The sequence below is a fragment of the Ailuropoda melanoleuca genome, chromosome 11 (genome assembly GCF_002007445.2).
Source record: "Ailuropoda melanoleuca isolate Jingjing chromosome 11, ASM200744v2, whole genome shotgun sequence".
NCBI classification, from domain to species: Eukaryota; Metazoa; Chordata; class Mammalia; order Carnivora; family Ursidae; genus Ailuropoda; species Ailuropoda melanoleuca.
In genome coordinates this window covers 55,272,244-55,296,811 of record NC_048228.1, presented here as the reverse complement: position 1 = coordinate 55,296,811, position 24,568 = coordinate 55,272,244, and the positions used below count along the sequence as shown (strand labels likewise).

Sequence of the window (24,568 nt, the reverse complement as noted above, 5' to 3'; positions counted from 1 at the left end):
GTTCCCAGCCGGTTCTGTTCCAGACGCTCTATTTCCACAGGCCCTACTGGAAAGGCCCGTTCTCCAAAGTCGAGGCCGGCCCACGGCTGGTGACGAAGGCGGGTGGCCCCCCCAGCCCTCGCTCGCCCTCCAGCTTCGGCCGTCGCCCTCGATTCCACGGGCCTCCGGAACTCCCGCCCCGAGTCCCGGGAAGAGGCGCGCAAGGGCGTCCCCGCCCAGCGCTCCCGCGTGACCCGACGCGCCGGGCGGGCACGCAGGGGCCCCTCCCGCGGCGTCCAAGGCGGAGGGGTCTCCGGAGCCTTTGCCCGCTCGGTGAGGGAGGGGGCGTGGCTTCCCCTCTGGGCGGGCGGCCGTGCCGCAGACCCGCCCCCATCGGCCGCTGCCTCCGCGCGCCAAAATCAAACCCCAGGACCCGCCGGCTGGAAAACCTGCGGCAAGCGGGAGCTCAGCTTGCGTGTCAGGTCACGTTCTGCAGTGGCGCGAGCCTCGGCTCGCGCACCTGTAGCCACTTCCCAGCCCTCCCTGCTGGATGCGCTCGGGGCCGCCACAAGACCAGAATGGCCACCCCACCGAAGAGGAGCTGCCCATCTCCCGCGACCGGTTCTGAGGGGACCCGCATCAAGAAAATTGCCATCGAAGGGAACATTGGTAAGGAGTCTTGGGAAATGTTCCCAAAGCAGGGGGAGCCGCGGTGGCGGCGGCAGCCGTAGGGCCCCTTCGCTGCCTCTCTACTGCTCTTCAGTGAGGGCTTTCTTCCAGCCTGGCTGGGTGGATGCGGACACGGCCTCGAATTCCCTTCGCTCTGAAATCATTTTGCCCTGTCCTGCCCAGCTTCTGTCCTGTTCCCCGAGGGTGGCGATGGCCCCCGGGACGGTGGGTTGTACATGCCTGGGCATTCAGGCCTCGTTAAGGTGCACTTTGGGCTAGTTTTCCTCCTCTTGTAGGGATTGCGCAAGGGAAAGTGTTGTTTTTGGTTTTGTTTTTCTGTTGAGGGTGTGTGTGTGTTGGTTCTTGAGGTGTAATTTACATACATTAAATTATCCTTTTTTAGGTGTCCTCTTCAATGAGGTGTGACAAACATATAATGCTGTTTTACTGCGGTCATGATCAAGATTCAGTACATTTTTAGCACCTCAAAAAATTCCGAGGTGCTCTTTTGTAGTCAGCTCCCTCTGCATTCCTACCCCTTGGCAACCGCTGATCTGGTTTGTCTTTGTTAGTTTTGCCTTCTTCCAGAACGTCCTATAAATGGAATCACAGAGTATGTAGCCTTTTGTGTCTGCCTCTTTTATTTAGCATAATGCTTTTAGATTTTTCATATTGCTTGAATCTGTAGTTCTCTTTATTGCTGAGTAGTATTCCATTGCATGGATATACCACAGTTTATCTCCTCCCAGTTGTGAACATTTGGATGGTTTCCAGTTTTGACGATTATGGATAAAATGGCTCTAAACATTTGAGTACAAAGAAAGAGGTTTTTTTAGTGATCTCAATATCATGGAGCTCCTCACCCCTTCCCCCACATCCAAGTAAACATTGGCTTATGATTCAAAGACCAGTACTGTTTCTGTTCCTAACCCAGATGAGGGCAGACTATACCATGCATGTCATTTTGCAAAGTACATCTGAACTTACATTCTTCTGTATTTCCTACCACAGGAAACCTATGCCTGACACTTCCTGTTCTGATAGAATTTTTTTGGCTCCAAGTTGGGTACAGGCCATTCATGCATACAGCAAATGTTTTTTAATTCTTACCACATTCGAGCTCTTGTACTTCTTTAAAAAGATGGGACAAAGCAGATGCTTCAGCAGCGTTACAAGGAGTAGAAAATAGCTGAACACACTCTTAAGGGAGATCTTGTTGCATTGCTCCAGTATTCAGGCACCAGTGGAAAAGATCCCTGTAATAGACTCTCATTTCCTCCTAGGATAAGTTCTTTGAAGTTGAATGTTTACTAGTAGGATTCCTCATGGCTACATATTGGTTAAAGAAGAACATATGTAAAGGAGGAAGTAGTTGAACAAAGCCATTTCAAAAGTAAATTTAAATGAACAACCCTTCAGATCAATACCACAATGAATCAATCCCCTTCCCTTTCTTAAATCCAATTAAGCAACATATCATATTAGAAAGTTACTACTTCCCAAGCATCTTTAATCTTTCTAGCACCTGAAATAATTTCCTAATATGTCAGGCATGTCAGAAGAAATCTGGATTTTCTAACTTTAAATGCTTTCAGACTCTGGCTGATGCCTGATTTTTTTAGTATGTTCCTTGGATCCTCTTTCTTGCTTGCTTTCTTGCTGTCTTTTCTTTCTTTCTTTTCTTTTTTCTTTTCTTTTCTTTCCCTTTNATGCTTTCAGACTCTGGCTGATGCCTGATTTTTTTAGTATGTTCCTTGGATCCTCTTTCTTGCTTGCTTTCTTGCTGTCTTTTCTTTCTTTCTTTTCTTTTTTCTTTTCTTTCCCTTTCTTTCTTTCTTTCTTTCTTTCTTCTTTCTTTTTTTTAAGATTTTATTTATTTATTTGTCAGAGAGGGAGAGCACAAGCAGGGGAAGCAGCAGGCAGAGGGAGAAGCAGGCTCCCTGCTGAGCAAGGAGCCCAATGTGGGACTCCATCCCAGGATCTTGGGTTGGTAACCTGAGCCAAAGACAGGTGCTTAACCGACAGAGCCACCCAGGCATCCCAATTGGATCCTTTTTCTGAACATGTTTTCCTTTCCTTCCTCCATCTAGCTCAGTGAATGTCCAGTGATCATTTCATATGCTTCCACTTACCATTCTAAATGCTCCATACGAAATCTGTGGTCATCAGCCTTTTTCCTGTGATTAAATTTAATGATCATCTAGTTTATTCTTCAAACTTTTTCTCCTATCCTGTGGTGATAATATGACTTTGTGTTTTGCTTCTGAACAATTCTCTGTTCTATGTTACCTTCTTATTGACCCCCTTCCTCCCCATCCCTGTTTTTTGCTCTATGTGTGATCTTTTTGAAAAAATTATTTATTTGAGAGAGATGGTGGCAGACTCCCCGCTGAGCTTGGATCCTGACATGGGGCTTGATCCCATGACCGATGAGATCATAACCTGAGCCAAATCCAAGAGTCAGACACTCAACCGACTGACCTACCCAGGCATCCCTCTATGTGTGATCTTTTAACGTTCTCTTGGTTTTTTCTTCTTTTCTATTGCCTATGTAATGTCCTAGGTTTGAATATAGTTCTTCAAGTGAAAAGTAAGGTTTTTTTGCCCTCTTTGGATCCCGTTTATAAGGATGAGGAAGCTTTCCTTGTAAGCTTGCAGAAGCTGCTTTTTTAAATTTTAATCTCTGTGTGTGTATTTTTATATACATATGGAGAAAAAAGAAAGAGAACACATTATGTTGACCAAGGAGGTCTAATATAACCACATTTGGTGACTTCAGATATGAAGGGTGTGGTGGTCATTAGGAGTGTTGCTATACCCTGTTAAATTCAAGGTCAAGACTTCCCCTACTGTTAAATGGAATGTATTCCCAAGTAATATTAAAATAGTGAATATAAAATGTCCTGATTATACCTGAACTATTTCCTTTATTTTCCCTGTAGGTGTCTCAGAAACTAGTGAATGATCAGGGAGAAGCAAAGTACATACAACTCTTTTTTTAAGGGTTGGATAAGTGAAGCAGAGAAAACATGGCTATTCCTTATAAGGGTCTTTGCAAAAATGTTTTTATAATTTCTGTTAGGTACTATGGCTAAATGTTGTATAGTTATATAATTAGTGTCATATAATCATACTAATTTTCATTGTAAAACTCTAGGTATTGGGTACATCTTTATATTGATTTTATAGTTCATTTGGCTGTTTCTAAGTTGGTTTTGGATAGGAAGGATTTAAGTTTGTAAACTGAGAGAATAGAGCCAGTAGACAGAGAAATTTTGAAAATGCCAGAGCTTATAATGATTGTCACTATAGTCATAGCTTGTTTATCACAACAGTTTCCATAAAGAGGATATTATTATTATTTCCATTGTATTATGAAGAAACAGGCTCAGAGAGTTTCAGTGACTTACCCAAAATCACATATCTAATTAAGTGGAAGAATAGCTTTAAAAGTTATCTCTAATTACTTGGTTAAGGAAAGACTAGGACTAGGATTTTTTTTTTTTTTCCTCCCATAACACCTTGCCTACAACTTCACCAAGTTTTAAATTCTTCTGTTCTGTGGCTTTGATAAGCTAAAAACAATAACAAATGTGCTTAATACTGGTGGGTAGGGACCCTTTTAGTTTTCATTAAGACAAATCTAAAGAGAAAATTTAAGAAATTAAATATTTTTGGTTTTTTGTGTTGTTTCCTAGTATAAATTTTGAAAAAGCTGATGACTATTTTGACTTTTTTTTTCCCTGAGTCTCCTTCAATTTTCCTTTTCCTCTCACAACAGCTTCAGGGAAGACAACATTTGTGAATATCCTTAAACAGGTCTGCGAAGATTGGGAAGTGGTTCCGGAACCTGTTGCCAGGTGGTGCAATGTTCAGAATGCTCAAGGTGACTGTGAGGTATGAAAACAAAATTAACTAAATAAAATAAATATCTTTTGCTTTAGAGGACCAGTGATATTTAACCTTCTGGGGTTTTTTTTTTCTAATAAAATTTTCAAATCTAGCTTTAAGTCTATCTTCATCTTCATACAGGGATGTGTGTATATATGTGTGTGTGTAAACATTCATTGACTTATGCACTTAAGATTTATGTACTCATTGCATCTAAGTAGAATTTTAAGGGTTTTTAAAAATTAATTAAAAAGTTAAAAAAATCTAATTGCAAATTAGATTTCTTGAGTAGCTTTTTACGTTTTGTTTAAAAACAAGTGAACAAGGAAAACAAAGACCAAAATAACTACCCAGTAACTGAATTTTATTAGTTTACCTTTTTTTTTTTTAAGATTTTATTTATTTATTTGAAAGAGAGAGACTGAGAGCAGGAGCAGGGAGAAGAGGGAGAAGTGGGCTCCCGGCTGAGCAGGGACCCCACCCCCACCCCAATCCCAATGTGGGGCTCAATCGCAGGATCCTGAGATCATGACCTGAGCCGAAGGCAGACGCTTAACCTACTGAGCCAGCCAGGTGCCTCTATTAGTTTACCTTTTGAGCCTTTTGTATTAGAGAGAAGCATTTATCTTCTTATTTCTTTGTACTTTTCTTCTTATTTCTTTGTACTTTTTATTCTTGCCAGACTTTCACCCTGGACACAACCGTCAATTTCCCAGCACTTTCCATTCTACATTGCAAATAAGAAAGAAGGAATAACCGTTAAATTTCATTTTTTATGGCAACATTTTTTATTGGATGTGTATGAAGGAAAGAGATCTGATTGCTAAACTTTCATTTTTGGAGAAATGAGACTTGAAATTGAAAGCAGCATAGTAGAAATCTTCAAAATGGCAATGTGTTCTAGAAGCTTACTTTGTTAGAATTGCAGAAGATAGAGGATTGAACAAAAATGTCTGTTTTTCAAGTTTAGCTGTTGGTATAAGGAAATCTGGGAATAATAATTGAGTATTTAAAATGTAAATCATTAGCAAGATATTCTGTAGACTTTGAGTATGTATATATTTTTATTTTTATTTTTTTTTATTTTTATTTTTTTTTAAAGATTTTATTTATTTATTCGACAGAGATAGAGACAGCCAGTGAGAGAGGGAACACAAGCAGGGGGAGTGGGAGAGGAAGAAGCAGGCTCATAGCAGATGAGCCTGATGTGGGGCTCGATCCCGTAACGCCGGGACCACGCCCTGAGCTGAAGGCAGACGCTCAACCGCTGTGCCACCCAGGCGCCCCTGAGTATGTATATATTTTTAAAGATTTTATTTATTCATTAGAAAGAGAGAGAGAGAGCACAAGCAGAGACAGCCAGGCAGAAAGAGAAGCAGGCGCCCCACCGAGCAGGGAGCCTGATGCGGAACTCGATCCCAGGACCCTGGGATCATGACTTGAGCTGAAGGGAGACACTGAACCAGCTGAACCACCCAGGTGTCCCTAGGATATATGGTTTTGAATAACCAAAAATATTTTCTCACACAACAATTTGTCAAGCATTGTTAAATTTAGGGGTGCAGCTTAGTACACTCTGATCCTTAGAATAATCCAGGATTAAATCTTGAAGGGACTTCCTCTCCATATAGACTCCATATAGACCATATCTTTTCATTAAGAAATTGATATTTCAGTCTGATCTGTGGGGAAAGGAAAGATTAGCCTTAAGTAGAATTTTAAAGTGGGTAAATTCTTTCTTTCAACATTTTTTATTGACACATGAAATAACTATTGGAAAGTATAGGAAACTTATGTATAGTTTGAAGAACAATTGGAAAGCTAATCATCAACCAGGTCAAGAAATAGAATATTACTGATATTCTAGAAGTCCCTGTTGTCCTTAGGTTACAGTTGGGGTAACAACTCTCCTATGGGTAATCAATCACATCAAATAACTCTTGCAGTAATACTTCTTTTGCTTTCTAAAAATAATTTGACCCGTACGTGAATATATCTCTAAGAAATATAATTTCGTTTTTCTGTTTTTTGAATGTTATATAAATGAAAACAGCTGTTCACAATCTTTTTCCTCTTGCCTTTTTTGCTTATTAAGTCTATGAAATTTGTCTATCTTGTTGCATTCAGTTGCAGTTTGTGCATTTTCATTGCCATATAATATTCAGTTGTATTCGTACATCAGTATTTGTCTATTCTATCTGTTGACCAATTTTTGAGTGATTTCTAGTTTAGTTTCTGTAAAAACAGCCCTATCACAAACATGAATCCTGGTACACGCATGCAAGAGTTTCTCTAGGAATAAGAAGTAAAATCCCTGGTTGGTGGGCTATTTGTATGATGCCTGCTTTCCAAAGTGGTTATTATCCAGCTTCCTAATTTTTGTCATTCTATTGGGTGTTTAATATCTTTTATGTTTTTGATTTGTATTCTTTGATTGCTAATGCGATTGTGCTCCTTTATTTAATTAATTTATTTGCCATTTGGATTTCTTTTGTGAAGTCCCTGTTCAGGTCCTTTTGTCATTTTCCTTTGAGTCTTCTGTCTTCCTTCCATTCTGCATTTTAATCTCCCGAAGTATGTCTTGTGGCCTCTTTCACTGAAGTGCCCTGCTCAGGTTTGCTTACCATTAGAAATGAGAGACCTATGTTCTAAAAACACCTCTTTCCCCCTCATTTTTGGGGTAAACTATCAGTACAGTTATTCTCAGATGTTAGGTTGGAAGTAGACAAATTAAACCAAAGTCAGAAATACCAAAGGGATTCTTTCTTTGAGAGACTAGATTGGATTAGTTGACCTCCATTTAAGGCCCATTCTAGTTTTAGTGTCCTAAGCTTCTAACTCATTAAATATGTATAACTGGTTCTTTGGCACCTCAAAGGCACATCTCTGCCTTTCCGTATACCTGTAATTAATCTGGGGTGCAGAAACTGACATATAAAAACCAAAATGCCAAAAATTTTAATTTGTAGAGAGAAGTGTAATTATCAGATTCACCAAATTAGGTCAATGTATTCTCTGTGGATGCCCATAATTCTCAACTCGTAAGAATCTCAGAGTTTTAGGGTTTTCTATAAAATGACAAACAATCCCTTGGGAATTTTATTATGTGGAATACCTCCTGGTTAAAAATGACTGCCTAGTGAATCACTGTTAGTGTTGGGATTATATTGACCCCTTTAGTTATGTTGGAGAGGAGAAGTTGAAAACATTGCATTAATATATAAGGGAAGACAGATTTATAATAAACAGGTTGTCTATTAAGCTTAGAATCAGATTCCGGGGGAATTAGTTACATTATCTTAATGACTGATATCATCAGACTGTATCATGATACATTGATGCATCTGTCTCTGTTTTAAGACTCTTGGTTTCATGGGTCTGATACTCATGTTTATGGGTAGGGCATTTTCTTCCCATGTACTGGAGTCAGAATTCCAAATTGACCTTTATAACTACCATGTGGATGAACCTATATGTTCATCATGCAGTTTACTGTAATCTAGTCATGTCTCCATGATAACCTTAATTGGTACACGTTCTTAGCAAATAGTTTTATTTTTGTGTACATATTGGGGTCTGTCTATGTTGTTACTCCTCTGTACTTCTAGGTAGCATTTCAGACAGTATGGATAGTATTTTGGGATAAGTTTGTGGAGTGTGAGGATGGTGATGGGTGGGTTCTCTGTATCTTTGGATATTTTCTTCCTTTATTCCACATCTCCACTAAACTGAGGAATGGGATTTTCTTCCTTCATCTTCGAGCACTTCTTCCCCAGACTCATTTCTGATTGATTCCTTAGCGTTATAGTGTGAATCATCCACGGTCCAAATCTCAATTTTCTTAGAAGGCTGTCAATAGTGACGGTCTTCAGACCCAACCCTGGCAGGGTCAGTCCTACTTTGGATGTTCTTCATTTAATCACACTTTTTTTTTTTTTAAGATTTTATTTATTTATTCGACAGAGATAGAGACAGCCAGTGAGAGAGGGAACACAAGCAGGGGGAGTGGGAGAGGAAGAAGCAGGCTCATAGCGGAGGAGCCTGATGTGGGGCTCGATCCCAGAACGCTGGGATCACGCCCTGAGCCGAAGGCAGACGCTTAACTGCTGTGCCACCCAGGCGCCCCTATTCATTTAATCACACTTCTTGGCAGTTGCTGTAGAATTGGAAGAGTTGGATTGTCGGTACCTTTGATCTCTTACCCTAGGCAGTAACTTAATTTGCACCTGCATGCTTTGCTTGCATTTTGTTTTGTTTTAAGATTTTATTTATTTATTTATTTATTTGACAGATAGACAGCCAGCGAGAGAGGGAACACAAGCAGGGGAAGTGGGAGAGGAAGAAGCAGGCTTCCAGCAGAGGAGCCCGATGTGGGGCTTGATCCCAGGACTCTGGGATCACGCCCTGAGCCGAGGGCAGATGCCTAACGACTGAGCCACCCAGGTGCCCCTGCATTTTGTTTTTTAGCTTTTTTTTTTTTTTACCTGCCACCTAGTGGCTGAAATGTTGCTATACTATTGATAAGCTGCACCAATTTTAGCAAAATAATGAGGCAGATTAAAAAGATTATGTAGCCTTCCCTCCTTTCCCCTTCCATGGCGAGATTATCTTTAGAGGTGCCACCCAGATGATCTTCAATCTTTGAATTGAAGGTTTATTTCAAATAGTCGCTTATTTGGTGGTTTATATTATTATTTAGGCCCAGAGCTTTGATTTAATTGCTTCCTTTTAGCTTATTTTTGAGATGGACAAGTTCTTAGGAACATTTCTCTGCTTTGTCCTGTTTTTCTTATGGAGCTGAAGTCTTAGGGGATCTTTGTTATTAATTGTGAAGTATTGTTTTACTTTTATCCAACACTTTTTACCACTAAGAAGCTACTGGAAATTAGAAGTATGATAAAGAAGGGATAAAATATACTTGTTTTTCAAATAACAGCATTTTTTGATGTCATTCTTGAAAATTAATTAGGAATGCTTGATAAAGTACTTCTCATACCTTCTGAAATCACTTGATAACTTTTGTTGACTATTTTATGATTATCTTGTTTGGTAGATTCTAATCTTTTTTGATTGAACTTAATTCAGCTCTTTTGCATTGTTTACAAAGGTTAGCTTAGAATTAAAAGATAAATGATTTTGTATCTTTACTCGATATTACTGGTTTTCACTTATCTTGACAATAACTTGTGCTTTCTGCAAAATAATGAAGTATTCTATCATGAAGTGAGTTACAGAATTACAGATATGAATGACAGAAACAGAGTAAAACTTATCTGTTATCCCACCACCCTATATGTATCTGTTATCCCACCACCCTATATGTATCTTATGTATAGTGGAGATAGTAATTTACTGTATCTAATATTGGCAGTGGGGGGGAGACATAATTTTTAAAAATATTATACAATAATATGTGTTCATTGTTTGAAGTTAAGAAAATATCATAGATTACCAAAGGAAGGAAATAAAACTTCCCTGCAATTTTATTACCTAGAGAAGACTACAGATCTTACTTGGCACAACAGTATACAGTTTTGTGCTTTGCTTCCCCCCCAATGTTTATATCAAAGGTAATTAAAATGACATTCTGTAAATGCTTTCTAAAGGCAACCTAACTTATTGTGTGCATGTACTAGTATTTATATAATACAAATGCCTACTAATAGTGGAACGATAGCCTATTTGCTTAGTAATATGATAAACATCTTTGTGGTTAAATCTGTATTCTGGGTTATTTAAGACAAATTTCCAAAAGTGAAATTAAGTAGGCCGAAGAATATAGATTTTTAAAAATAAATATAACTAAGCTGCTTTCTAGAGATATTCTATCAACTCTTACATAATATAATTTGACCCTGAGGCATTCACATTTTTATCTGGATCCTTTTCAGAGGGGAAAAAACTGATAAAATTATACTCAAGTTGGTAAAAATGATACACAGTGTCTTTTTGGATAAATTTTTAATATGTATTTTATTCTTAACATTCATAGTTGCATACAAACAACCCTGCAATTTGTAGTCTCCAAAACTTCATGCATAGAATAAAAAGAAAACATTTTGTATGGGCTTTTAGATTACCCTGAAAAACTGGAAAATGATATCCTGGCTTACTGTTAATTTTCTAATTTGGTGTAGTTAAACTCAGACAACAGCTAACATGTTGAGAGCTGTGAAATTGTACTGCAGATTTTTGATTTAGTTTTAATTTAAGCATTTATATTTTTAGAGCAACTAGCTGATTATTATTTTTATAATTGGGTGATGAGTCAGTATTGGTTCTCTAAATTATTTTCATGTAGTAGACTTTGGAATTACTTTGGGCAAGAGTAAAAGAGTATTGGAAAAGCCAAATAAAAGGAGATGTGTACTCTTTTTGTTTGTGATCAATATTTTCATTGTGGTAAAAATACATATCATAAATTTTACCATCTTAACCATTTTTAAATATACAGTGCAGTAGTATTAGGTGTATTTACAATGTTGTAAAATAGATCTTTAGAATCTTTTCATCTTGTAGAACTAAAACTATGTTCATTAAACAAGTTTCCTTTGCCCTTTTCCCTTAACACTTGGGAACTGCCATTCTTCTCTCTTATATCTGTGAATTTGACTACTTTAATTAATTAATTAATTTTTAAGGTTTTATTTATTTATTTTTTAATTTTAAAGATTTTATTTTTAAGCAATCTCTATATCTGTTGTGGGGCTTGAACCCACAATCTCGAGATCAAGAGTTGCATGCTCCACTGAGCCAGCCAGGTGCCCCTGAATTTGACTATTGTAGATACCCTGATATAATTGAAATCACACAGTATTTGTCCTTTTGTGACTGGTTTCTTTCACCTAGCATATTGTCCTCCAAGTTCTTCAAAAAACTTTAAAACTTCTCACTATGTAACAAGCCCATTTTATATATGTAACCTACTTTGTTATCCCTGTGCCTAGCAAATTTATCCTGTGTTTTTCAGATGAACAAAGTTCACCTCTAATAGATATTATTAAGTTTATGTATCAGGTAGATTTAAGGTAATACTTGCTGCTATAATGAGCTCTAAAATCTCTGTAGTTCAAAATAATAAAATTTTATTTCTCAGAGAACAGTGCAGTATGGTATTTGGTGGATGGCATGGTATGCTGTGTGACTCAGGGACCCAGACTCTTTCTAAATTGTGGCTTATTTAACCATTCAAACTTAAATGTTTATTAGAATGACCTGGAAGACATGTTAAATCACATATTTGGGCCCTACCCCCAGTTTTTTATTTAATAGGTCTGGTGTGGAGTGGGTGCTAAAAATGTGCATTTCTCACAAGTTCCCAAGTGATGTTGATATTCCTGTTAGGAAGACCATACTTCATTACCCTTGCCCTGGAGCTAAAGTTGAGAGCCTTCCCTCTAGGGTCTTGGTGTCTTTTGCTTGTAGCTGATGGAGAAAGAGGTTTTTAGAGTGAAGCCTGGAAATGGTATTCATTGTTTCTGCCCTACTTCCATTGACTAGAAACTGAGTCACATGGCTACACTCAACTACAAGGGAGGCTGGGAAATAAAACTTAGTTTTTGTCCAGGAAGAAAAACAATGTGGCTTTAGGCAGCACATAGCAGTGTCTGCCACACACATATTTCTAAATACGAGTACGTTAAGTTTATTTTTTAATGTAACTTAAACTCAGAAGTACCAAGTTTAATTAATTTATGTGGAAGAGATCTTCAACAAATATTCTCTATTTTCTACTTCTAAGAGATAAAAAAAATAAGCTATTAGAAAAACTTAAATATGCCCTTTGGCTCACAGTCCTAAGCACATTCATTTTATAAAAACATGCCAGGGATAATGTGACCAGGAATACAGCAAACTAATCCAAGACTTAAATTTTTGTGTTTTGAATTAACATTTTTGCTGCAGAGAATTCTGTGTATACATGGATACCACTACCACCCTGCCCCTCTACTTTAGCATCAAGGTTATGTAATTCCTTTAGTGAGTGAAAAAACTTCTTTAAATGATGTTAGGCTTAAGCTTAGAGTCTACTTTGCTGTCAGATAAATGCTAACACCAGTCATGAAATCAGCTGTAACTCATGAAATCAACTGTGACTCATTAATATTCTGATTAATTTATTGTACAAAGGGAGAAATCCTGGAGGATCTGTTTTACTTTATTATTTTTCAATTTTTTCATCATTTTATATCACTCTTTTTTCCCCTGAAGGTATTCTTGAATTTGATTTACTTTAAAATAAATAACCACAATCATCTACTACCTTTCTGAAGAACTAGGGAAGTGCCTAAAAGCTGGTGTCGATGCTGAAAGAAATTTAATATGACCTGGTAGTTCTGTTTTATTGGAGTTTTTTTGTTTTTTGTCTTGTTTTTTTCACATTATAGGTTTATGCTTTTTTTTTTTTTTTTTTTTTTTTTGGTCTACTCATAGACCCTCTTTGAGGGGGAGTAGCTGACATCCAAGAAAGGAAGAAGTTTTGTTAAGAGAAAATGTTTTTGGATTGATAAAAAGTTTACCAAATTATTTTATGGTTGCCAAACTCTGCTTGAATGACAATACATGATGGAAATGTGCTTTAAAAACACATATTTAATTACCTTTTCTTTTAAGAGGGAATGTTTGTAATAGTTGAAAGTACTGGATAAGTCACGTACAAATAAGCTGAGAAGAAGGAAGGAAACAAATCATTTGAATGGCCCAAATGGAGGTCACAAAATTATGCATTAAACTTAATGTGGTTGCTTCATAGGGTATCTACTTTGACACAATCTAATAAACTTATTTTCTGATTAGAAGGGGTTATCAAGGGAAGGACTGTAAAGAGATGGCCACGTCTATGACCTGACATCAAAGGAAGAAATAGAAAGACTGAAAAATAGACAAGAACTAAAAACGAATACCAATTTGGGTATAGATTTAGTATAAGATTGAATAGCAATTTGAACAGTTTGTGTTTGATATTTTATGTGTACATTGGAGTCTTGTGTTCTGTTGCTAACTTCTTTTATAAATCTGGCAGTCGATATTTATAAAGTTGTCTAAGAGTGTCTATTACTGAGTAATTTTCAAAATGCTATCCTTACAAGGGTAGGAAAATAAAATACATACTAATGTCTTCTCCCTATAAAAATAACTACATAAAAGAGTGGTTAAGTTGATAAACTTCATTTAGCTGAAAAGATTCACTTGTATAAAACATTTTCCCCCTGAGGATGCTGAATAAGTGGAAAGTCAGTTTATAATTAAATTAACAAAGCCTTTTTAATGAAATTTAATAAATTTATTCTTTAAGCAGTTTGGGAAGACAACTAACTACCCCTTTATCTCATCATCTGCTGAGAGTTTTTTCTAAACAGATCTATTGTTGACGGTTAGCTTCTTGCTCTTTTATGCTTTTTTTTTCAATTTTGGGAAGAAGATTCAGTTAATTATGTGGTTTGTGGTATGTAATTTAAATTCTGCCTCAGAGTGCCATGTGTTTGTGTGGTTTTTAGTTCTTAACTGAAACTTTGAGGTCAATATTTACACTTCTGAATTTCTTCCCCCAGAGGAAAACCACCTACTTTGAGCATGAATTTCTAGGAAGTATTCAGGGGTGTTTATTTGGACTAGGATTGAGAATAGGAATTAATCCATCATATTTTATTCCTTGAAAGTTACTATACAAGATTAAAGACTTTATACGCCTTTTTTGGGGAACCTTTATATAGCTTGACATTAAGGAAAAGCTGAGGAAGCATCCTTTGCCCTCCATAGGGACCTATGAAGATAGCTCCTTATTCCTTCCTTTTGTCTGGGACTATAGATAAATATTTCACCCTACAGTGCTCGTGGTGGATAAACTCTTTTTCTTCTAAAAATAATAGTATTCAAGATAATCAGCTGTTAGGGCAGAGCTCATTCTTGGTTTTCTGACAGGCAGGGAAATGATCATTCCTTAGTTCACAAAGAGAGAACTTCTCTCCTAAGATGTTTTGCCTTCTGGTTGTCTGGACTATGAATAAAAGCTCTTCTTTGCTAAAGCAATTGCAGTTGAACTAATAATAGTGGGATATGGTTCCTGTAAATGGAAGCATTAGATTCATATGTTTGATTTGGCATGTGTTGATTCTTTTAGGGATTACTGTTGGGTCACTGGAATGTAGAGAGAGGGAATATTAGGAAGTGAGAGTGGCTGACATATGCCAAGGTATGTGAGGTTGTCCTTTTTCTTATAGATAAAATTGGAATTGGTTTGATTTTCCTTCCTAAAATGGGGCTTAAAAGTTTAAAAAGGGAAGCATATGCTTAATGATAAGATTGTAGGTGAAATTCAGTTACATTATATGCTGTTGCAATAAAATTTTACATATAATCTGAATATTTATAAGTTCTAATTCAGCTACTATTTAGCCATGTAACCTTAGCACTTTAGTTTTTCTAAACTTTTCTTTATCAGTAAAATGGAAATGATAATGGGAGAAATCAAGCTTGTGAAAGAATTAAATAAGAAAACAAAAATGGAACTCCACTGGGTTGGAAAGGTAAAGTGTTGTAAATTAAGTTAAAGTACATGGATATTTGGGAGATTCTTATACTAAAAAATTATTTGTTGTTTATCTGAAATTCAAATTTAACTGGAGGTCCTGGGTTTTGTTTTTTCTTTCATAATCTGACAACTTCAATATTAAAGTGCTCTAATATATTCTATTACTGTGAAAGAAAGAATGAATTTTGCCACAAAAAGGAAGAAATTTCAGTGGCTTCTTTTTGTTCATCCTCTTATTTTGATATGATAAGTGTGGAATGGTAGGATTTATTGACTTTGACGTATAGTAGTGAAGTGGCAATAGACAGTCCTCAAATGCTCAAAATTATCTCCTATATATTTTACAAATTAGAGATTCATTTAGAATAACAAGTCTCTTTTAAAAAAAATCCACATATTAAATTAGATATCCCCTAATATAAACTACTTTAATCAGACTATATAAAAATCTAATAATAAAAATTTCTGGGTAGAGGGTATTGTTAAGTGAAATAAGTCAGAGAAAGGCAAATATATGATTTCACTCATATATGTGGAATCTGAAAAAAAAATGAATAAAAAAATAAACAAAATACAGAATCAAATCTATAAATACAGAGAACAAACTGATGGCTGCCAGCGGGGAGGAGGATGGGAGATGGGCAAAATGAGTGTAGGGGAGTGGGAGATACAAGCTTCTGGTTCTGGAATAAGTAAGTCACAGGAATAAAGGGCACAGCATAGGGAATATAGTCAATGATAGTGTAATAGTGTTGTATGGTGCCAGGTGGTAAATACACTTGTGGTGAGCACAGTATAAGACATAGATTTGCTGAATCACTATGCTATACAACTGAAATTAAGGTAACATTGTGTGTCAACTATACTCAAATGAAAAAAAATTTTTTTTTAATTTGAAAAGCAAGCAATACTGTACCTGTAGTTCCTCTCAGTAAAAATTACCTAAACCAAGTCACCCATGCTTCCATTAGGTGGGACATATGCTCTGCACATATCTCTTCTATGATTATTGAGGAACCAAAGACTTTTAAGTAGGTCTATCAATATTTAGTATATTAGAAATTTAACTTGAAACACTTTAAAAATTTATCAGCTAATTTATTTAAAAATCACAGTAGTAGGCTCATTACATGTTAACATAAATATTTTCAAAAAAAATTTAGTGAGAAAAGTGACATTGTTTTACATTCTGCACATCTCTTTTTTTTTTTTTTTTTTTTTTTTAAAGATTTTATTTATTTATTCGACAGAGAGAGAGACAGCCAGCGAGAGAGGGAACACAAGCAGGGGGAGTGGGAGAGGAAGAAGCAGGCTCATAGCGGAGGAGCCTTGATGTGGGGCTCGATCCCATAACGCCGGGATCACGTCCTGAGCTGAAGGCAGACGCTTAACCGCTGTGCCACCCAGGCGCCCCTACATTCTGCACATCTCTTAATGTCTGACTTATTAGCAAACCTGAGTTCTCATATCTGCTTCTACATTCAAACTGTTGCAATATCATGTGTTACATAGCTTCTAGAAAATTATACTTAAGGGCAAGTGCATGGCTCAGTCAGTTAAGCATGTGCCTTCTGCTTAGTTCATGATCCCAGGGTCCGGGGATCAAGTCCCACATGAGGTTCCCTGCTCATCCGGGAGCCTGCTTCTCCCTCTCCCACTCCCCCTGTTTCTACTCTGTCTCTCTCTGTCAAATAAATAAATAAAATCTTAAAAAAAAAAAAAAGAAAGAAAATTATATATTCATGAGAGAATGAGAATGGAAAAAGGTACATTTATTATTAAAGTAGTTTTGTTTTGTTTTGCTTTTTTCCTTGTAGACCCCTGCAAGAATCTCAGAAACTCCTCAGGCTTTCCCCTGCCACACTTTGACGACCTCTGTTCTGGATAATATATTTATCTGTAGAAATTAAAGACTCAATAGAAACTCTAGAAAATAAGATTCTTTAAAAAAAAAAAAAAAACAAACCCCTGCATCTAAAAGATTAGTAATTCCACTGTGTCATCGCATCTAGTTTATGTTCCTATTTTGCTATTGTCTCATAATTTTCTTATAGTTTGTTGATATCAAGAGTCAAACAAGGTTCACATGTTATATTTAGTTGATATGCCTTTCAAATTTTAATCTATTGGTTCCTCTTCCTCTTTTCTTTGCATTTTATTAGTTGAAGAAACTGGTCATTTGTTCTTGTACAGTTTCCGTCATTCTGGTCTTGGCTGAGTGCACCTCTGTGGTATAGTTTAACATGTTTCTCAATCTCTGTATTTCCTGTAAATTTGTAGTTAGATCTCTAAAGCTTTGATTAGATTTGGTTTTAGTTCTTTTTTGGCTAGACGTCTAGTCTTAGGTGCTGATATGTCTCTTCTTTCACATTCCATCAGGAGGATGTGTTTTGTGAGGTTAAAATCAATCAGTCCGTTCTGATTTGCATTTCCCTGGTCTGTTCAGGTTTTGTCAGCCTAATTCACAAGTTATAAAATTCCCTATTAGCTTTTCTCTAATGATTTTAGGGTCTACTGCTGATTGTTGCTCTACTCTAATATATTAGTTGGTGTTGGAAAAGGTGATATTCTAATAATCAAGCCTGTTAGCTGAGATTCTTCAGTCAAAAAAGACCTTTTCCTCATCTATTCCATTAACCTGAAATAACACTTGTGTAGAGAGGGCCAGAATAAAATTTTGGGTAATTTTTTCTTTCTACCTAGAAATTTCCAGAGTAATTAATTGGTGACCTAGCAACCTCCAAAGATGATTGAAGAGTTTGGATTTTTTGTTTTCTGGTTTTCTTTAGTATTATGAATTTATAAATTTTTGCCTTCCATTCACCATTCAGGGATGTTCAAAGGGTCCTATCTTTTTGACATGTTGGCTCCCTTGCCCTTGGTAGAACCTCAGCAGAATTTGATCAGTTACTTGTTTCCTGGAACAAGATATGTTAAACTCATTTGTACATTTCTTTCTTCAGATGTGGAATCAGGTATGTGACCCTAAATCCTTTCAGTGGGAAATGGTATTTAGAGATCATAATCTGGGTGACATTTATGTTTATTCTTAAAAGGTTGTCATTGTTTATAGGCCTTTTGGTGGACAGAGCTAGGTAAACTGTATTTTATAGAAAGGAAAATAATTCATGAGTTCTAGATGCTATTTCAAATTCATTTATAAGGTTACAGAGATTGGGGCACCTGGGTGACACAGTTGGTTGGGTATCCTACTCTTGGTATCAGCTTGGGTCGTGATCTCAGGGTCATGTGACTGAGCCCCATGTTAGACTCCACACTCAGCATGGAGTCTGCTTGAGGAGTCTCTCTCTCTCTCTCTCTCTCTCTCTGCCCCTCCTGCCCATGGTCTCCATCTCTCTCTCTCTCAAAAAAAGAATTAGGTTACAGAGATTTTACTTTATTTTTTATTCTATATTTTTTTCTTAAACTAAAAATATTGGTTCTAACAATATGATTATGAAATCACAAAATTTTAGGGAGGACTTGTTCTGCGTTATTAGAAGATTGGGACCTAAAATGCCTAGAGGGGCCAGGTAGCTGGACAAATAAATCAGGTCTGTTGTGAGAATCAACAGGGAATGACAGGGACTGATAAACTGGAGAGCATATGTCCCACCTAATGGAAGCATGGGTGACTTGGTTTAGGTAATTTTTTATTGAGAGGAGCTACAGGCACAGTATTGCTTGCTTTTCACATTTAAAAATTTTTTTTTTTCATTTGAGTATAGTTGACACACAATGTTACCTTAATTTCAGTTGTATAGCATAGTGATTCAGCAAATCTATGTCTTATACTGTTCACCACAAGTGTATTTACCACCTGGCACCATACAACACTATTACACTATCATTGACTATATTCCCTATACTGTGCCCTTTACTCCTGTGACTTACTTATTCCAGAACCAGAAGCTTGTATCTCCCACTCCCCTACACTCATTTTGCCCATCTCCCATCCTCCTCCCTGCTGGCAGCCATCAGTTTGTTCTCTGTATTTATAGATTTGATTCTGTATTTTGTTTATTTTTTTATTCATTTTTTTTTCAGATTCCACATATATGAGTGAAATCATATATTTGCCTTTCTCTGAATTATTTCACTTAACGTAATATCCTCTAGGTCCATCCATATTGTCACAGATGGCATAACCTCATCCTTTTTTTTGGCTGTGTGATTTCTGCTATATGTATTTTTATTTATATTTTTGTATCTTATTATATTTTATATATATATCACATTTTCCTTATCCATTCATCTGTTGGTGGACACTTAGGTTGTTTCTATATCTTGGCTATTGTAAATAATGCTGCAATAAACAGAGGGGTGCATATATTTTTTTGAATTAGTGTTTTTGTTTTCTTTGTATAAATACCCAGTAGTGGAATTACTGAATCATATGGTCATTCTATTTTTAATTTTTTGAGGAACCTCCCTACTGTTTTCCACAGTGGCTGTACCAATTTACATTCCCACCAGTAGTGTATGAGGATTCCTTTTGCTCTACATCCTTGCCAACACATATTATCTTTTTTGATTTTTGCCATTCTGACAGGTATAAAGTAATATCTCGTGATTTTGATTTGCACTTCCCTGATGATGAGTGATGTTGAGGATCTTTTCATGTGTCTTTAGGCCATCTGTATGTCTTCTTTGGAAAAATGTCCATTTAGGTCCTCTGTCCATTTTTTAATCAGATTAGGTTTTTTGGTGTTGAGTTGTATGAGTTTTTAAATATATTTTGGGTATTAACCCCTTATCAGACGGATATATCATTTGCCAATATCTTCTTCCATTCAATAGATTGCCTTTTTGTTTTGTTGATGGTTTCCTTTGCTTTGCAAAAGCTTTTTATTTTGGTGTAGTCCCAATAATTTATTTTTGGTTTTGTTCCCTTGCCTTAGAAGACTTACCTAGAGGGGCGCCTGGGTGGCTCAGTCGTTAAGTGTCTGCCTTTGGCCCAGGGCGTGATCCTGGGGTCCTGGGATCGAGCCCCGCATCGGGCTCCCCGCTCCTCTGGGAGCCTGCTTCTCCCTTTCCCTCTCCCTCTGCCTGCCACTCTCCCTGCTGTGGTCTCTCTCTCTCTCTCTCTGGCAAATAAATAAATAAAACCTTAAAAAGAGTTAAATAAATATTGACAACTAATTCAGATTTTTCAAAGGGCTAAACGAGTATTTTCTGCCATAGGCTTTTAGTTTGTGTATAAATTTGTATAAAAACTCTAAGGAACTGATGGTTAAGCTAGCCTTTGAGGTTCCTCCAGACCTCAGGCAACCTGAAAACTGCAATGGGAAAGAGCAGGAGGATGAGGACCTTGGTTTTGCTAATTGTGATCCATTTATTTATCTAACTTCTCTTTTTGAGTTTTCTAAAAAATTTAAATAGCCCTATTGATTATTAATTTTGCTTTTTGTTCCTTTTTTCAAATTCAAAATAGGAACTGACGACGTCTCAGGAAAGTGGTGGAAATGTTCTTCAGATGATGTACGAAAAACCTGAACGATGGTCTTTTACGTTCCAGTCATATGCCTGCCTCAGTCGAATACGAGCCCAGCTTGCCTGTCTTGATGGCAAGCTCAAAGATGCAGAGAAACCTGTATTATTTTTTGAACGATCTATATATAGTGACAGGTATATATAAATGACTTGCCCTTGTCATTCTGGAATCATGGCTTGTGACTGGAATTTTTTTTCTGTTTCCTGGTAATCAAAGTAATAAGAGAGGCTGTGTTGAGGATCTGAGATGCAACATTATTAGCAGTTTGGTAATAATGGCATTAGAGAAGTTCTGGCATTAATAATTGTTAGCTTCCATGGAAACTTTGGGGAATATGATAGCCATCTCATTCAGATTTGCAGAGAAGTTTTTTTTCTTCCAACCCTCTTAAAATTTTTATCTACTGTGGTTAAATCTGGATCTGTATTCAAGACTTGCATCTTGAGCAAGATCAAAAATCTCCAAGGGGCCTTAGAGTTACCCTGCTTATGCAAGGATTCTTTTAAGCTAGAGAGTTGGTTCAGAACAAGTGTTCTCAAACTTTGGTCTCAGGATCCCTTTCCATTCTTAATAAATTAAAGAGCCCAAAGGGCTTTGTGTCTTACTGATATTTATGTTATTAAAAATTAAGATTGAGAGGGGTGACTGAGTGGCTCAGTTGGTTAAGTGACTGCCTTCGGCTCAGGTCATGATCCCAGAGTCCTGGGATGGAGCCCCATCCCACATCGGGCTCCCTGCTCAGCAGGGGAGTCTGCTTCTCCCCCCTCCACTTGCTTATGCTCTCTTTCTCACTCACTCTTTCAAATAAATAAATAAAATCTTTAAAAAAAAATTAAGATGAGAAATATAAAGAACATTTACTAATTTATTTAAAATTAGTTATAATAAACCTATTAAATATTAGCATAAATAACATACTTACAAAAATTATATTTTTCAAAACAAAAAAATTAGCGAGAAGAGGATTGTTTTATATTTTTGCAAATCTCTTTAATGTCTAACTTAATGGGAGACAGCTGGATTCTCATTTATGCTTCTATATTCAATGTGTGTACCATGTTCTTTTGGTTGAAGTATTGTATATACAGTAATCTGGCCTCTCATGGAACCCGTGGAAAGATCTTGGGGACGTCCAGTGGTCCTTACACTACATTTTTGAGAACTGCTGGCCAAGAATATATTTCTTGTAGTTGGAGATATTCTGTTGATTTTTTTTCTGCTAAGGCATTATCTACCTTGGATTTTGGGAGAATGTTCCATGTCCATTTAGTAGATTTATTTTCTCTTTTCTATTTCTTTGTGTTTTTTGGAAAGGAATTATGTTTTGATGTAGACTCTCTTTCAGGTATGTCTTTGCATCTAATTTGTATGAATCTGAATGCATGAATGAAACAGAGTGGACAATTTATCAAGACTGGCATGATTGGATGAATCAACAGTTTGGCCAAAGCCTTGTACTGGATGGAATCATTTATCTTCGAGCCACTCCAGAGGTGAGACTCAATAGAAATTTGCTTCCTGGGGTGCCTAGGTGGCTCAGTTGGTTAAACATCTGTCTTCAGCTCAGGTCATAATTCCAGAATCCCTGGGTGGCTCAGTTGGTTAAACATCTGTCTCCAGCTCAGGTCATGATTCCAGAATCCCAGGATCAATCCTGAGTCAGAGCCATGAGTTGGGCTCCCTGATCAGTGGGGAGTCTGCTTCTCTCTCTCTCTGCCCCTCCCCCTGCTCATGCTCTCTCTCTCTCTCTCAAATAAATAAATAAACTCTTCAAAAAAAAGTGTTTTAAAAAAATTTGCTTGCTCCATTGACAATTTAAAGTAATATTTAGAAGTCTTTTTAGTGGTATGCAGTGAAGGCAAATTAGTTTAACTCCACTCCCTACTCTCTACTTCCCACATCCAAATTAGAAACTTGTAACTGTGTAGATAGAAGCATTCTCTTTTTCTCAGCAAAGAAGAAACCCAAATTTGGCTAGTTGCTCTTTTAGGCCCTCCTCTGTGCTTCCTCAGTTTTGTTCTTCATTATTTCTTCCTAACTTTTGCAAGGACTCTTATCTATCACAGCTAGATTTAAAAATTTGCTCACGCAACTCCTAGAATATAGGCTTCTTAGTGTGAGACTGGGTATTTTAATTACTGTTGAATTTCCATTGCCTAGAACAGGGCCTAGGTACATAGCAGGAGCTCAGCAAATATTTGTGAATGAATTGCAAAGTTGATGGGAGTCCATTTCAAGAAATCTTTTGTTTGTTCATGGCTTGGACTGGATAGCAGCTTCAGGTGAGAGGAGACATAGAGGACCCTTTCCATTTTCAATTAAGGGAGCTTACTTGAAAATGAGCCTTTCATGATAGGTGATAACATAGCCATTCTTTTTTTTTTTTTTTTTTTTTAAGATATTAGAGAGAGAGATAGCGAGAGGGAGCGCGAGTGGTGGGGAGAGGGAGAAGCGGTTGCCCTGCTGAGCAGGGAGCCTGATGCAGGGCTCCATGTCAGGACCCTGGGATCATGACCTGAGCAGAAGGCAGATCTTAACTGACTGAGCCACCCAGACGCCCCCATTCTTGTTTATATTTGAAATTATGTAATGAATCCAGGAAGTGGATTCTTTTCATAAAGCTAACCTAAATAAGTGCTTACTTTATTAACAAATTTCTGGTTTTCGTGCTTACAATACAGTTTTTCTGTTTTTTATTCCTGTATCTTCCCTAAGCTACAAAGTAGATAAGCTCTGTTGAATATAAATGTCATAACTTCTAGCCTGAAAGAATGCTGTATTGCTATTGAAGCTGAATTTTCAAAGAAACTAGGTTTCTGATTCCAAGTGATGATTTTGTTCTTCTTTTTAATATCAAGGAAGCCAGAATTTAACAACAATTTTGAAATTCACTTTTAGTTTTGAAAAGAATTTTTTGTTTTTTATTACGAAAATAGTAAATGCAAATGCAGAATGTAATACTAATAATTTCATTTTGTTAGAAAATACAGTCAGTATCTTAAAGTCTAAACACAAAACTTTCATTTCATCAATATTATTTATAATATCTTTTGATTGTAGGATCATTTAAGTGTTTGAAAAGAGGATTATAATGAATTTTGAAGCACAGTTTCTATATTGAACTTTTTACCAAACTTATTTTATACAGTATTTTTTAAGTATGGATCTCGTTAAGTTTATAGTCTTATTCTGAAAGTACTACTTGGTGTAGAGCCACCAAATGGTTGGAAAGTACAGGGAGGGAAAAATGAAATATTTCAACTTTCTAGAAGGAATAAATGGAGATTTTGGCTAGCATAACTAAAAAGACACTAGAGAAGAAAAATTTAATGGCCGCAGACAAGAATAATTGTTCCTTGCCCCCAACCCCTTTCTTATTGATTGCTTTTAGAAATGCTTGAATAGGATATATTTACGGGGAAGAAATGAAGAACAAGGCATTCCTCTTGAATATTTAGAGAAGCTTCACTATAAACATGAGAGCTGGCTACTGCATAGAACACTGAAGTAAGACTTCCTTATTCTTATTTACTATTTATTTTAAAGACCTTTATCAAATTTTAATCTAAAACATGTACAGATTTTCATTTTCAGCTATTTTTATTTTAAACTAATATTATAGGATCTCCCAGAATTAGGTGTGAATTTTCTTTCTTTTTAATGTAATGAGATCCTATTTTCTAAAAATTTTTATAGCTAATCTCCTCCAATGGTACAGATAGCATAATATATGGAATTTAAGTGACGAGGTAGGAAATATTTCTGTGTGCATTACTTATGTTCTCCCTTTCAGAGAGAATTTAAGATAAGATACTGCAAATTTATTTTTTAGGTCAAGGCTTGGAGGTAGTATAGCATAGATGTTAAGAGCATGGACTTTGTCGTCATTAGTCAGATCTTGGGTCAAATCCAGATTTCTTAGTGTGTAAACTTAGGTACCCTCTGGGCCTCAGAGTGACTTCCCTGAGCTTTAGTTTTCTTATCTTCAAAATGCAAACATTCCT

At 36.6% G+C, this 24,568-nt stretch overlaps 1 protein-coding gene across 1 annotated transcript in view; it reads left to right on the top strand.

The window, feature by feature from the left end:
- The first annotated feature begins 324 nt into the window (after positions 1-324).
- Positions 325-24,568, top strand: part of DCK (deoxycytidine kinase) — a 29,065-nt gene continuing 4,821 nt past the window's right edge. Inside the window, exons 1-5 of the mRNA XM_002919508.4 lie at positions 325-648; positions 4,430-4,545; positions 20,505-20,698; positions 21,910-22,057; positions 23,956-24,071. Of these exons, the coding sequence (XP_002919554.1) occupies positions 558-648; positions 4,430-4,545; positions 20,505-20,698; positions 21,910-22,057; positions 23,956-24,071 (665 nt within the window). The 5' untranslated portion in view covers positions 325-557. The remainder of the gene's footprint in view (positions 649-4,429; positions 4,546-20,504; positions 20,699-21,909; positions 22,058-23,955; positions 24,072-24,568) is intronic.